This window comes from Gopherus evgoodei, chromosome 17 (genome assembly GCF_007399415.2).
Source record: "Gopherus evgoodei ecotype Sinaloan lineage chromosome 17, rGopEvg1_v1.p, whole genome shotgun sequence".
Taxonomy (NCBI): Eukaryota; Metazoa; Chordata; order Testudines; family Testudinidae; genus Gopherus; species Gopherus evgoodei.
In genome coordinates this window covers 12,159,932-12,174,719 of record NC_044338.1, presented here as the reverse complement: position 1 = coordinate 12,174,719, position 14,788 = coordinate 12,159,932, and the positions used below count along the sequence as shown (strand labels likewise).

The 14,788-nt window shown below is 45.8% G+C and overlaps 1 protein-coding gene across 1 annotated transcript; it reads right to left on the bottom strand.

The window, feature by feature from the left end:
* Positions 1-3,183: 3,183 nt before the first annotated feature.
* Positions 3,184-14,538, bottom strand: XAF1 (XIAP associated factor 1). The gene is made up of 8 exons (XM_030536883.1): positions 14,455-14,538; positions 11,783-11,918; positions 10,937-10,993; positions 9,688-9,946; positions 8,229-8,296; positions 7,102-7,449; positions 6,274-6,343; positions 3,184-4,910 (listed from the first exon to the last, which is right to left on the bottom strand). Exons 1-8 carry the CDS (start codon positions 14,484-14,486, stop codon positions 4,897-4,899), a joined length of 984 nt encoding a protein of 327 aa, XP_030392743.1. The 5' UTR covers positions 14,487-14,538; the 3' UTR covers positions 3,184-4,896.
* Between the last annotated feature and the right edge of the window lie 250 nt (positions 14,539-14,788).

Sequence of the window (14,788 nt, the reverse complement as noted above, 5' to 3'; positions counted from 1 at the left end):
GTACTGTACAAAGAGTTGTTTTCCTTTGCTCTGCACAGATTAACTGCACTGCCTGAGATGAACCAGCAAAACCTGCTGATTTCATCTGCTCTTCTGGGTTAACATCACAGCCTATTTTGGGAGGCACTGTAAAGGCCTGCTGACGCTTTCCAAAAATCTTTGAAAATTGGTCTATTGAAACATCACATCCAGGGAGTTAGGGAAATAAACATTAAGCTGTTCAGCCAATAGAGTGATCCAATTATTCAGTCCATTTTAGGAGTCCAGTGTGGTCCAATGGCTAAGGCACAGGTAGGGAGTCAGGAAATCTGATGGAGGGCTGTAAAAATGAGACACACAAGGCATGTGATGCAAGAGGAATTAGTTACCGGTTCTGATTTTCATGCTGGACTGGTGGGAAGGCATTCATACCCCAACACTCTTCCCTCTCTGAGCTTGTCCTGGCAGGGCTCAGTGGGCACTGAGACATGTCATGTGCCTGCACTCAGCCATTATGAGGGAACAGCAGATAGCTTCTGTGATGTCGCAGGCACAGCCTGGCCTTATCCCAGTACAAATGGGGAGGAAATCGGTTGAGCAGTGTCCTTGATGTGAAGGCAGGAAGTAGAGAAAGATGCATTGCTTGGGAGCTCATTGCAAACAGCACCCAAGGAATCTGGGGGGCTGCTGCAGTACATCCTCCCTTTCTCTCTATGAAACCAGGTGATGCGTCTGGAAGCTGAGCCACAAACTGCAAGGGAAGAAAGTGGTGCGTGCTCCAGCTTTTAACCTAGGGGTCCCAAACCTCATGCATGCAATGCAAGCTGGTTTCCACTTATGACAAGATAGTGCTTCCATCCTTTTATAGACCACTCCACGCAAAACAAGTGTATGGAATAATCTGCACATATTTGCTCAGTTTTCTGACACTGGGTTTTATTTGCTTGAGGAAGATGTTAGGCCATAGTTTCCCACATAGTTTTCACTTATTTAACGTGTTACGGATCAGATGCCTGTGAAGCTGGTGGACTGTGAATATTTTTGCAGTCATCGGAGCATGAATTTATCTTTACACAAAACAGCCCCACAGCACTCAAGCTTTAGGTTAAGTAGCTGAAATCACTTTCATCCCTGCGGCAGTGAAATTGGAAAGAAAGCTGTACTCTCTCAAGCACCACCCACAAGTTGAGCCCCACCCACTCGTGACACCAGTATAAAATGCTACTCACAGTATACTGTGCAGATTTGCCTAATATGATCATCCCTACATGCTTTGATTAGCCGTGAAAGTAAACAAGGCCGACATTTGAACTGTCAGTCTTAACTTCAACTGAAACTTAAACTTCAGTTTTAACACCCAATTGAGATGAATGAGAGCAACTCCTGGCTCCCTGCACTATGTCCACATACTCAAGCAGACTTGTCACTGCATCAGTACAGCTTTTGCAAATTCTCTTTGTAACAAGGAATATATATTTATATTTACACAAACACTTAGTTGCTCCATTCAACCCCTGCCCACTTGGTTTAATTGTTGTACCACAGTGTCTTGTTTTACATGCGACCCACATGCTGGAGAAGTTAAAAGCATGAGTGCATCAGGGTTCTATAACTTTGCTTTTAACTCTGATGGGCCTGAGCCAAAGCCTGTGCTCAGCGAGGAGCGTCCCAGGGTTAGGGGATGGGGGGTCTGATTTACAGCTCAAGTTCCATCTCTTGTTTTTTGATGGCTGTCCTTATGTTACTAAACCCAAATGGCTGCTATTAAACAGAAAGAGTGGTTAGCAAGATAATCCAATTCTACTCTTAGATGTCAGTGGGAATTGCACACGCGTCTGAAGATCAAATTTAACCCATAAAGAAGATGTAGCAGTTGGTGGCAGGGCCAATCTAGTTATTGTACTTCTCAGCTCTCCATTACTGTAGTTATCTGAGCACTTCACAGTTGTTGATGTTGTTATTCTCACAACATCCCTACGAGTTAGGGTAGTTGTAACATGGTGGTCTGCTCCTCTAAAGGCCAGGGGGCACCAGCCCTGTTCCATTATCACACCCAGCTGGGAAGGGATCAGGTGATCCCTATAAAGGGCTGAAAGGGGCTTGTTGAAAAGAAAACTACAGAAAGCAAACAGGCTTTTATGGCAGGCCTTGGAACAGAGGGTGAGACCTTTGTTGTCTGCTTTGGTCAAGGGACTAGCTTTGTTTGGTGAGTTTTGTGTTTGAATAATAAAGTCAGGAAGAGGGCCTGTTCCAGACTCTGGGAAGGGGGTCAGGCCAATGGGCTACAGAAATGCTACTGACCATTATGCTCCTTGTACAGATGGTAAATTGAGGCCTAGAGAGACTAGGTGACCTGCCTGAGCTCTCACAAGACACCTGTGGTAGAGCAAGGATTTGAACCTAGCTCTCCCACTTCCTAAACTAGGAGCCTAGCTACCAAACTAGCCTTTAACGATTCTGTCTTTAGCTAATCCAGCCCCCCTGCAGCTATGTCTCTATCTGCTTCCTAGGCCTAAGCAAACAGGTTTTTTTGGCGTTTCATGTCTTTGGTGGATTCATCCCTGCTATGAGCAGGACCAACACCCAATGAAGGTAGTGAATTTGTTCCTATCTGCCCTTGTTTGCAGGGGGCTAAATGCTTCTCTTAAAACCTGTACAACCCCATTGAAATAAGGGAGATTGGGGCGGGGGGGATGTGTAGGATTATAGCAGACTTTGTTCTGGACTTCCAGGGTATTAATGAGAGGCTGAGGGTGGTGATGGTGGTGGTGGAAATCTTTGTTCCAATGAAATTTAAAACATTATTGTTCACTCACTTTTTTCCCCTTCTCCTTGGACCCCTCCCGTAATCAACCTGCTGTGTTAAGCTAAATTTATTATTTCTGGTGATATGGTGCTTAACATGATTACCACAGTCAGCCAAGGAGTGTGATTTTTTCCTCCCCCTAAAGTCTGAAACATTTGCTGTAGTTACTGTGCTGTATTGCAGTACCACGGCTCTCCCTGTCAATGGAGGGTAGGAATTCTACTGACAAGTGCTGTTTAGAACAGTATTTCGGGGTGAGATTCAAGCTGTTTTTAGTTCAAAGGGTTTGAAACAGATCCAATTATCATTCATTTACTGCAAATAAAAGTCTGGGACCCAAAGATCCCAGATCTAGGCCTCAGTGTGCTGTGCAGACAAAAATGAAGAGACTAATCTAGTAGATCTTTCTATTATAACAAAAATTTATTGGAGTAACCCTGAGGAACAAACCCCCATAAGGATCAGGGCTGCAACGTGGTAGGGCTCTGCACAGACAATAAACACTCTTTGGTTCAGAGACAATACAATCTTATGGATTTTTGCACATTACAATGACCTGGAATACTAAATTTATTATCCTATGCACACCTGTAAAACAAACACATTATTTTACATTCAGTAAGAAACTGCTACAGAGTGTGAGTTAGTTCCAGCTACAGGCCCATTCTTCCCCAAAAAGCAATTATAGCTATCGATATTCCATAACGTGGAGTTGTTCTGCAGCTATTTAGAATGGGCTTGTAAAAAGCGGCGGACGTCTTTAAAAGTCAGCTACTGACTTCAGTGGAAGCAATGAGTTAGGCTAGTGCTGGCAGCCTTGGAAAAATCCCATCCTGCTTAGAGCTATCTTGTAGGTCTCGTTTCAATAGTCAAACTTGGTTCATTCTGATAGCTGGATGTTTTGTTGATGAGAACGTGAGACAGGAAGCAAGGGGTATTCAGTCACACTTCAGTGGTTTGGAAGCCTGGTTTCTTCAAATAACGTAAATCAACCTTCATTTTCAAATGGATTGATGAACTGGCTGAGAACACACTTAGCAAACAACTTCACGTGATTAATCTGCTCAGCTCCCAGCAACCAGTGGATAGGATCACATACAGCTAGGAGCATTCCAGTACAGAGAAAACATGGTACCCATGAAATAATCTTATGTGTTCACAGGTAACATTTTTATATGTTCCCACTCAACTAGAGTTCAACAGCTGTCTCAATATACAACCTCCACTTGTTGTGCTGGAGATTTAACTTTTCCACCATTTGCCCCTCTCAGTTCGTGGTGAAGCAGTTTGGGCTCAGTAACACCAGGGGCTGAACACTCTCATCTGCCAATGAAGGGCTAAGCCGTGTGGGCTATAGTCCTGCAGTCCATGGCTAAGCCCCCATAAAGTTCAATGAGACCAGTATTTAGCCCTTTGTTGTGCCGGGTCAAATGCTATGAGTCAGTCAGGCTCTCATTGAAGTCAATGGATATGGCAGATGCTCAGCATCGGGCCCAGGGAATCTATAGTGCTTCTAAATTCCTTGAGGGAAAATATTTCCCCTCAAGGAAAGTGACTGCGAAGCATAGGCTGCTCTCAGGGGTGGGTGTGTGTGTATGTGGCTGGGGGAGGAGGCCAGTGGACCTGAGTACAACCTGTCTAGTGGTGTGGGATGGATCACTATGGGACGTTAGGGTCAAAGCTGAAAGCCAACACCTTGAAAGCATCAGTGGAAGCACTGTGGGCCAAGTACTTCTGTTACGTTCCTGTACCTTCGGCCACGACGCACCAGTATAGCTGAGAGGAGAATGGGACCTTTAACCTCCGCTCTTGTAACAGGCAGGGCACAGAGAACAAGTGAGTCCCTAAGGAAGGATGACATGTCAATGCCCAAAAGGATGGCAATTGTTGGGGCACAGCTGTGCAGAGCTTTATGGGAAAGCTTGACGACGAACCTATTTGGTTCAGAATAAATTTCCAATAATGCTTCTTTGTTCTCAGTCTAGTGTAGGAAGCATGATGCTTTTATTCGCTATGTATAAAGCCATGTGTTTAGAATGCCATTACTAGTGCTGAACTGAAGCCTGGGGTCTGGTGGGGCATCTCTGCTTCCAGTTTCTTCCAGGAGTGCCTCAGAAAGGCTCCTCTGTAAAACAAACAAAACCTGATATAATTTTTTTTATTTTACAATGAACAGGTAAGCCCATGAAAGTATGCCCTTACCTCCCCCTACTCATTTTGACTGAGTCCATTAGAACAGTCCAAAGTACAAGGAAACTGAATACAAACTATGTAATGAATGGGTAAGTATTTCAAGGTACAATCCTGTAGTCCATAGTCAGCCAAAACTCCCTTTAATTTCACACTGTGGTGCATTCTCTGTTTTAGTTGTATGACATCTTTCAGCATGTAAATATGCTGCCTACAGAGAAAGGCAGCCATTTTGTGTTCAGGTTGGTGCAGTCTGTCTGAGGAGAGACATACACTGTATGCTCTTTCACGGACTTTTGTTCTTGTTTTTTTTCCCCTTGATATAAAACAAGGATAGTTCTGGCTAAAAGTATAAGGTAGCATTTTTGTCTATGGAAAATATTATACAAAGCAATGGGAGATTGTCCTGAGTAAGGACTGCAGGATTAGGCCCAAGGTCCTTATAGTTAGCATCACTTAGGCCAGGTCTGTGCACTGCTTTTGCACTGGTATAACTGTCAGGTGAATTATTATTATGGTTTTATCAGTACAGTTACACTGGTACAACCCCTAGTGTGGATATACTGGTATAAAGGTGCCTTATCACTTAATGCCCCTTTGCATACAGAAATAAACACCTTTAGACTGGTATAATTGTGCCCATTCTAGTGGGGTTGTACTGTTTTTATTATAACAGCATAATTCAAGTCGTATAACACGGGTAGGTGCACAAGCCCTTAATTAAGATGTGATTACTAGAAACTTATTGTTGGTTCTCAGTGTTGTTGTGCATCTTGAGTACCTAAAATCCTGTCTGCTAGGACAGCTGAAGACCTCATACTATATACAAGGACAGCAGGGAGTGGATTTTAAATTCCTAATGGTATGAAAATGCAGATATGTTTGTTTTAAAGTCTCCCACAGGAGAGTGGCTATAAAATTCTGTATTGACCTGTGGCAGCTTATTCAAGTGGAAAGAACATAAGGCTAGATGTTGGGAGCACCCAAGTTCTAGTCTTTCTGCCTTAACTTGTAGCTTTTGGCAGTTGCAATGCAGCTAGGGCCAAATTTAAGCATTCCTACTGAGTTGGCTTGACAAGGGCCTGGGGGCCTGGAAGATCAGAGCATGGTTTCTAAACATGGAGACTGTATAGGTATACATACCACTATCCTCATTGAAATACCCAGCTGCCCTGTGATTCTTTGATCTTTAACGTTTCCAGAGGCACCTGCTCTGGGAAATGCCCCATCATCCTGATTAACCCAGCAACTGTAGATGTCTCTGAGTTCTACTGTATTTCTTAGAAATATTATAGTACCTTGTTTTCCAGGACTCCATGTTGGTTTCCTCCTGAGACTTTGCAAAGAAGCTAGACGCAGACATTTTCTCTGAAGAAATGAATAATAATGACAATGAATACAAAAGAACATAGCCCTGCATCCTTAAGGGATCCACACTTGGTTAGGAGACAACTCGGTCCCTACACAGGCCTTCAGACCTGAGGCTAGCTCCGTCCCCGCTACAGCATAACCCTAATCACACTCCCCATGCTGTATTTATGTATTGGGAAGCATACTGGGAAGTGAAGGGGGAAGAAGAGGACGAGTGCCTTGCAGGATCTGACCCTAGAGTCAAGGGACCCGACTCTTACTTACTCCATTACTGCATTTGAGGCAGGGATGAGAGGGAGATTAAAGGAGGTTTTAAGCCATCTTTGCCACCTTTGCCATCGACTTCCCCTCTGCTGGGTAGGTACTCAACCCCTGCCTCCCTTGCCCTGCCCTTGCCCCACCACCATTCCACCCCTTCCCCAAAGTCCCCACCACCTTCCCCCAAATCCCCGCCTCTTCTCTGCCTCCTCCCCAAGTGTGCTGCATTCCCACTCCTCCCCCTCCCTCCTGGAAAGTTCTAAGCGCCGCCAAACAGCTGTTAGGTGGAGGAATGGGGATGCGGTGCGCCTGGTGTGGGGGAAGGAGGCGAGGAGGGAGAGCTTGGCTGCCAATGGATGCTGTGCACCCGCTAATTTTTCCCTGTGGGTGCTCCAGACCTGGAGCACCCACACAGTCGGTGCCTCTGGCTGTCCCCAGCACCCCTTCACTGTCCACCATCACCAAGAGTGTGCAATGGCGTATGTAGCATTTCTCACCTCGTGCTTCCTTAGAGTCGGACCTGGGAGGAGGATATTGCACTGGGAACAGGTCACCAACACATCGTAAGTCATTGGGTCTTCAAGAGCCTTAGGCAGTACAGGATCCACTGTGGCAGTGAAAGCAGGGCGGCCTGCTGACTTTTTGTTCTTCAGTGGCTTGAGGGAGGGCCTGGACGCAGAAGATAAGTCCTTTTCCTTCCGCTTCGGGCGAACGTCCTTCCACGCTATGGCTGCATTCTCACGGGGGGGAGACGTAACCAGAGAGGAAGGTGGGAGCGGGCGGGATTTTGTAACTGACTGGCTGGCGAGAATCTCCGCGAGTTTGGAGAGTGGGCTACACTCATTCTGTGGCGGACAGTTAAAAAGAATGAGAAAAAAAAGGAAATAGCCAGATGGTGAACCAATGATGGGTGTCGTTGATGGTGCTGGGAAAAGATATAGTCTGCACAGCGATTTAATATAAGAAAGAATTAAAAACATCAAAATGAGATAATGGGAGACTAAACGCCAAAAAAGATGGAGGTCTTAAAAACAGTGGGGAGGGAGAAAAGTTCTACAAAACTGACTACAACTAAAAGTCCCCTCTGGGGTGGGGGAGTCAGTGTTTGCAGGTGGTTTACAAAGAGAGGAGGATGGAGTCCAGGTAGATGTTCCAATGAGGAGTGAGGTTCTCATTAGAAGCTTCTGCAGCAAAGGCACCATCAAACTGGCTCAAAGGTTAGTGGCAGCCTTTTCAGAACAGAGACCCCCTCAGGGCAACAGAGCTGGGGCCTACATGGTTCAGGGCTTTATTGACCAGTCTATCTCAACGCACCACTGCCTAGGAAGTGGGTGAGAAGGATACAGGGGGCATGGAATGTCATAGCTGTTTGCATTCTGCATCAGCAGTGAGAGGCTAAGAGCCCTGGAGGAGCCCTGCCAAACAAGGACTGGTGCTAAGGGCCAAGCTCGTGGTCACAAGGGCGTGTGTAGCTGTTGCCAGCTGGCCATGGATACCAAGGGCTGTGCAAACTGCGCAGCCAAAACATGTTGTCCTACCGAATCCAATATGTGGATTTCAATAGAAAAGGCCTGGCTTGAATGAGGCCCAAGCTCTTTGCAGGTTTAGCTCCCAAACCACTTACTAGGTGTTGGAGGTACTGGTCATCTGGGAAGCACTTATTGCACTGCTGACAAAGATTGTCACTGAGACCTTCAGAGGAAAAAGGGAAAGGATCTATCGGTAATGCACAGAGCTGGCACAAGTCAGTAAAATACCGTACCCAGGCTCCCCAAACTCAGGTCACACTGACCAGTCCTAGAGGCACCCGATCCAAACACCACTGAACTTCAAGGGACCAGAGCCTAAGGCAGATATGGATCTGGACTTCACTGTTGGCTCCTATTAAATAAACTCAAGTTCTGACCTTCCTTCCCTGCTGAACTTTGGAGTGGTTGAAATCTGAGTCTGGATCCACACTTCACACCTCAGGCCCATCTCTACTTAGTGCTATGCTACAAAGGATTGTATATTTCCCAGTGACTACGTTCTTGCTCTGTATCCCCCCTTGTTCTTCATGGTGCCTACCAATGATTCTGAGGAAGGACAGTGTTCACAAATGATCACCCACTTATCCTGTCACCCTCTGGTCAGGCCTCTTCTCTTACCCAACAGAAAACCATCTACAGCCCCAAGGGACCATGATGCTACTGAATACTTCAGTAATGTGCCGGGCTGTTGACACTTCAGTAGGAAGAAAGCCTATCGCTCAGATGTGCTACTTTTAAAGGTCACTATAACAGGCTGGCAACATGGACTCTAAATATGCTACCAGATTAGCAGGCGCTGAACCTGGTGGGACAGGCTTAAGTGGGGTTTGCTTCTCTGAGATATGATATCAGGAGGTGGCAGTGCCTCTCTGGACTGAGAGGCTCTAGGGCATGGGCTACAAGAGCAGTCAAGCTTGAAGATTAAGCCAAAGCCCAGGAAGGGGGTGAGTTTGTTGCGCTTCAGCTAGTGTGTTTGCAAAGGTGCTTGTTTAGTCACTCTTGGCAGTTTGCAATAGAAGTAGGATTGTTATGCAAACTTAATCAGATTGGTTTACTGGGATTGGGGTCCCTGCCTGACAGAGAACACTGTCCTCCAGTTCTTGCACAACCAAAAATTACCCTTAAAGCCAACAGGAATTTGGAGGAAAATAAGGAATGGTTGATCAGGCCCTAAAATGTCACTAGCTGAAAAATCAAGGGTGTGACTCTTATTTACACTAAGGCTCTTTTACATTGCCAGGGGCCTCTTGTAGACAAAAATAAGGCCCAATGTTTGAGTTATGCCGCTATACATACAGAGCAACTCCACTGACATCAACAGAACTGCTCTGGATTTACAGTTGTGGATGTAATTCAGAGCAGAAATTGGCCCTTTGGCTGTGGCTGGTTAGACAATAACCCCTTGTGGGGACTTTCACACTATACAGGACAAACTGGATTATCAAAAGTCATAAAGAATTGTGAATACAGTCATTACAGATAACTGGGAATTTCCAAAGCAACCGGTGCTGGAACAATGTGACCCTGTCACAGATCATGCGGGATTTTGGGTACCTGAGGGTGGGAGAATGGAGGTTTGACGAGCAGACTCCTCACTGGGTTGATAGTGCATCTCACCATTGCTGGATAGCTTCTTGCCATTCTGACAAATGTCTTTGTGCTTGTCCAAGTCCTTGTACATGATGTATTTGTTACACTCCCAACAGAGCTCCGTGCGACTACCGCAGGCCTCCTGGTGCCTCTGCAGCTTATTGAAGGGCATTTCCAGTTCACAGAATGCGCATTTCAGTGATCGCTCATTACATTCATAGGACTGCATGTGGGCAGAGGAAATTATTGCAAACAGTAAATCAAAGCCGAAAGCATAAGGATGTTGGGCTGCAGCAATCGCTGCCAGCTCTGAAAATGTCCCCACTAACCATAGGCACCAACTTCTCCTGGCGCTGGTGGGTGCTCAACCCCCTGCTCCACCCCCGGTCCATTCTGCCTCTGCCTCTGCCCCATTCCAACTCCTTCCCGAAAGTCTCCGCCCCCTCCCTGCCCCTATTGGATCCCTTCCCCAAATCCCCGCCCTGTCCCCGCCTCCTCCGCATAGCGCACCGCGTTCCCACTCCTCCCCCTCCCTCTCACAGCTTGTTATGCTGTGAAATAGCTGTTTTGCGGCGGCAAGCACTGGGAGGAGAAGCGGGGACGCGGCGCACTCAGGGCAGGAGGCGGAGGTGAGCTGGGGCGGAGAGGGACAGGGAACTGCCGGTGGGTGCAGAGCACCCACCAATTTTTCCTTGTGGGTGCTCTAGCCCCAGAGCACCCACAGAGTCGGTGCCTATGCCGCTAACTTCTCCATCCTCACCTTGTTCCACATCTCCTTCCTAACCATTCCCACCATCTGCTTCTCCCACCTCAGCATTGCACCTTCTTGCAGGTCATCCCTATGCTTAGAATGGCCTCTCACTTTTCAAAGCCTCCTCCTTGAAATTGTAAGACACATCAGCTTGGACGGCAGGGCAGAAAAGAGTGGGCCCCGTGAGATGTGCAGAGGTCATAGACTCTCCTAGACAATCCCTGCAAAACTACATGGGAAGAGAAGGGTAGGGACAGTGCGCACCATGCTTGTTTAAATGTAAAATGTTCTGTTAAATTAAACTAAGGAATGACTGTCATGCTTATGCTGTCTGATTTGGGCGCTGTTACATTTCAGCAGGCAAGATGTTTATTTTGCAGTCATTCCTTTTCAGTGCATCTCAAGGTGATTTGTCAGAGATGATCTGAATAGGATTCTGATATTATACATCACTCTACTCACCTCATGATTCTCCAGCAGGTATTTCTGCATGCTTTGGTGACACAGTTTACATCTGACCTGAAAGTGAAGGGGGAAAAGATTTAGTAGGTTGCTTAGGGGAAAATACAAAATAGATCATGGGGGAACCCTACAGAGATGTCTGGTGGCATCTCATGCCAACTCTGCTTCAGGCTAATTGCCTAGTATGGTGTCTCTGTTTTCATCCCATTTGATTAAAAGCTGGTGGAGATTGTAGTTTTTGCAGCAGGGACTGAGCTATGTTATGCAAGATTTAATGGAAAATACAATTCTGATCTGGCTGTTCAAATGCAGGATTTGGCCATTTTATTCAGGCATCCAAACCTGAAAGTTCGCCAAGCTCAGTGCTAAGGACAAGAGCCACAAAGTTATTTAGGGTCCTAATTCCCATTGATTTAGATGGAAGTTAGGAGCCTATAGCCCTATCGATATGGGGACAGAAGCTCAACTAGTGTAAGATATCATCTCTCTATTGACATCAGTGGATTATGTTGATTTACACTTGCTGAAGATGGCTCCAGTAGGACCTGATTCCCCATTCTGTTACGCTAGTTTTATGCACTGAAATCAATGGCGTTACACAAGCATATAATAGGCGTAACAAAGTGGAGTCAGGTCTATGTGTTCTCTAGGCCACAGACCCTCAGCTTGAGCATGTAAGTGCCATGTGGCTGGATGGGAGCTGTGAGCCGGGAGGAGAGGATATTTTCTGCTCTTCAGCTATAGACGTTCGTTGCTATTTGACATCCAATAGCATGGCCGGGCTAAAATGAAACCTAGCTCATAGCTGGGAGTTCTTGTTATTTCAGGAAATAGAGCAACTCTCACCTGCTTATGTTCTTCTTCCTGATGCTTCTCCATCTCCTTTAGAGCAATAGGTTCATTGCACTCTGGACAGACAGCAAGAAATCGCATGCAGTGGGCTTCGTGGAGAGAGAAATTGGCAGCAGACACATCTCGTTTACTGTGTGGCATGGAAAAGGGGAAGGAAAAGAATGTTACTGGACCTCCTTTAACTCAACTGGCTTGTCCCTGAACATTAGAGATTAATATTTATAGTTGTGCCCTGTTTGATTGAGACATTTGGACTCCATTACTGAGGTGGTGCTGTTCTACTATGAACATCTTTAAAGGGGACAGGCACCTTCAGTGGATTTAGGCCCAAAATATCTGGCTCTGATTCTCCTTTCACACATGTGCGAATCAGGAATAACTCCAACTAAGTCATACAGGGGTAAAGTTAATGCAAGAGGAGAATTGAGCCCTATATTCAGATGGGGCGCTGCGAAGTTTGGAGGTGGATTCTAGGTGTCCTCAAGTTTGGAGAACTTTGGTCTTCAATGGATCTAGGACACTGTACATCAGTTGAGGATCTACTCCATAGATTTTTGGTCATGATTATGATAATTTGTTTAGGGTTCCCAAGGCTGGGAAGATAGGTATGGGTTCCCGCTAGGCCAGTGGCTCTCAACATTTCCAGATCACTGTACCCCAGGGGTTCTCAAATTGGGGGTTGGGACCCCTCAGCGGGTCACATGGTTATTAAATGGGGGGTCATGAGCTGTCAGCCTTGACCCCAAATCTCACTTTGCCTCCAGCACTTATAATGGTGTTTCAATTAAAAACACTTTTAATATATTTTAAGGGGTGTTGCACTCGGAGGCTTGCTATGTGAAAGGGGTCACCAGTACAATAGTTTGAGAACCACTGCTGTACTCCTTTCAAGAGACAATAACAGGGTTCAAAAAAGAACTAGATAAGTTCATGGAGGCAGGTCCATCAATGGCTATTAGCCAGGATGGGCAGGGATGGTGTCCCTAGCCTGTTTGTCAGAAGCTGGGAATGGGCGACAGGGGATGGATCACTTGATGATTCCCTGTTCCGTTCATTCCCTCTGGGGCACCTGGCATTGACCACTGGCGGGAGACAGGATACTGGGCTAGATGGACCTTTGGTCTGATCCAGTATGGCTGTTCTTATGTTCTTGGGAGTCTGATTTGTATTGCATACTCCTAAGTTTCACCTCACTTAAAAACTACTTGCTTACAAAATCAGACACAAAAATACAAAACTGTCACAGCACATTAGTATGGAAAAATCACCGACTTTCTTATTTTTACCATATAATTAGAAAATAAACCCCCTGGAATACGAATATTGTACTTACATTCCAGTGAAAAGAGCAGTATGAGCCAGTCAATGTCTGCATGAAATTGTAATTTGTACTGACTCTGCTAGTGCTTTTTCTGTAGCCTGTTGTAAAACTAGGCAAATATTGAGATGAGTTGATGAACCCCATGGAAGACCTCTGCATACCCCTGGCTGGAGAACCACTACCCTAGGCTGCCATAGTGACGTCTGCTATTAATGGGAGGATGAAGAGACTGATTAGCCTGGATGGGGGAACTTTTGGGGCTTTGCCAGAGAGTTAAGTCATTTTGGTGGCAGAAAGAACCATTGGGCATGAGGCGAAACTGAGGCACTGGCAGGGTTTGGAGGCACCTTGCTACAGATCCCTATTCCAGATTTCATGAAAACTAACTTTCCCTGTAGGTTGGTTAGTCCATAATCAGGGAATTCCCTCAGCTTCTTTTGAAGCAGTTGGTACTTGCTGTTGCCACAGACAGATGAGTCTCTGGTCTGACCCCGTGTGGCATTTTCTGTGTTCCTAGGTGTGTGCACATAGAAGCAGAATATGGACAGTAACCAACGGGGAAGGATCTGTCCATGATAAAGAAAAAAGTGTGTTTTTTAAAATACAAAAATAGTTTAAAAACTCTTGGCAGCTTGTTTGTAAAGTTGAACACAAAGCAGATAACCTCTCCAACCATGTTGCTGCTGGCTGCCTCAACAACCTGCTCTGCCCCTGCCTTCCTCCTCACTGAAAGAGACCAAGGGGAGCTCTTTAGAGCAGTATCAGAGTGGTAGCCGTGTTAGTCTGCAGCCACAAAAACAATGAGGAGTCTGGTGGCACCTTAAAGACTAACAGATTAAGCCCAAATAAATCTTAGTCTTTAAGGTGCCACCGGCCTCCTCATTGTTTTAGAGCACTGGCTCTCAATCTTTCCAGGCTACTGTACCCCGTTCAGGAGTTTGATGGGTCTTGTGTACCCCCAAGTTTCACCCTACTTAGACTCCTTGCTTACAAAGTCTGATCTAGAAATAAAAAACTGGCAGTGTACTGTTACTGACCATTTGCTGACTTTCTCATTTTGCCATAGAATTATAAAATAAATCCACAGGAATATAAATATTGTACTTTCACTTCAGGCTATAGAATATAGAGCAGCACAAACAAGTCATTGTCTGCATGCAATTTTAGTTTGTATGAACTTTGCTAGTACTTTTCCTGTATCCTGTTTGTAAAACTAGAAACTTATCTAGATGAGCTGATGTACCCCCGGAAGACCTCTGCATACCCCTGATTGAGAACCATGGGGCTAGAGCCTCTATAACCCTCAGATATAAATATCACACCGGGGAAATAAAGGATTTCTTACCAGTTCTTACAGAACTTGCTCTCCTCCTCCATGGTTTCTCTGGGGCTGTGCCCCTCTTTCTCTTTCGTTATTTATTTGGTCACCCTGTAGGGAGAGAAATGAAACTGAAACTGCCTGTCATACTAACCCAACCCTAAATCACAGGTCTGCCAACAAAATCTGTGAAACAGGAAGAGTGCTTGTGAGTAGGGAGGGGCAGTGTTTGGTGGTGGTGGTTGTTCCCCAACAGCTGGGATGAGTCCCGTCCTGGAATGGACTCAAAGACAACAGATCCAACCAAGTCTCCAGGTGCTGTATTTGGGGTGGTATTTCCACCTCCTTCCTCTGTACCCCA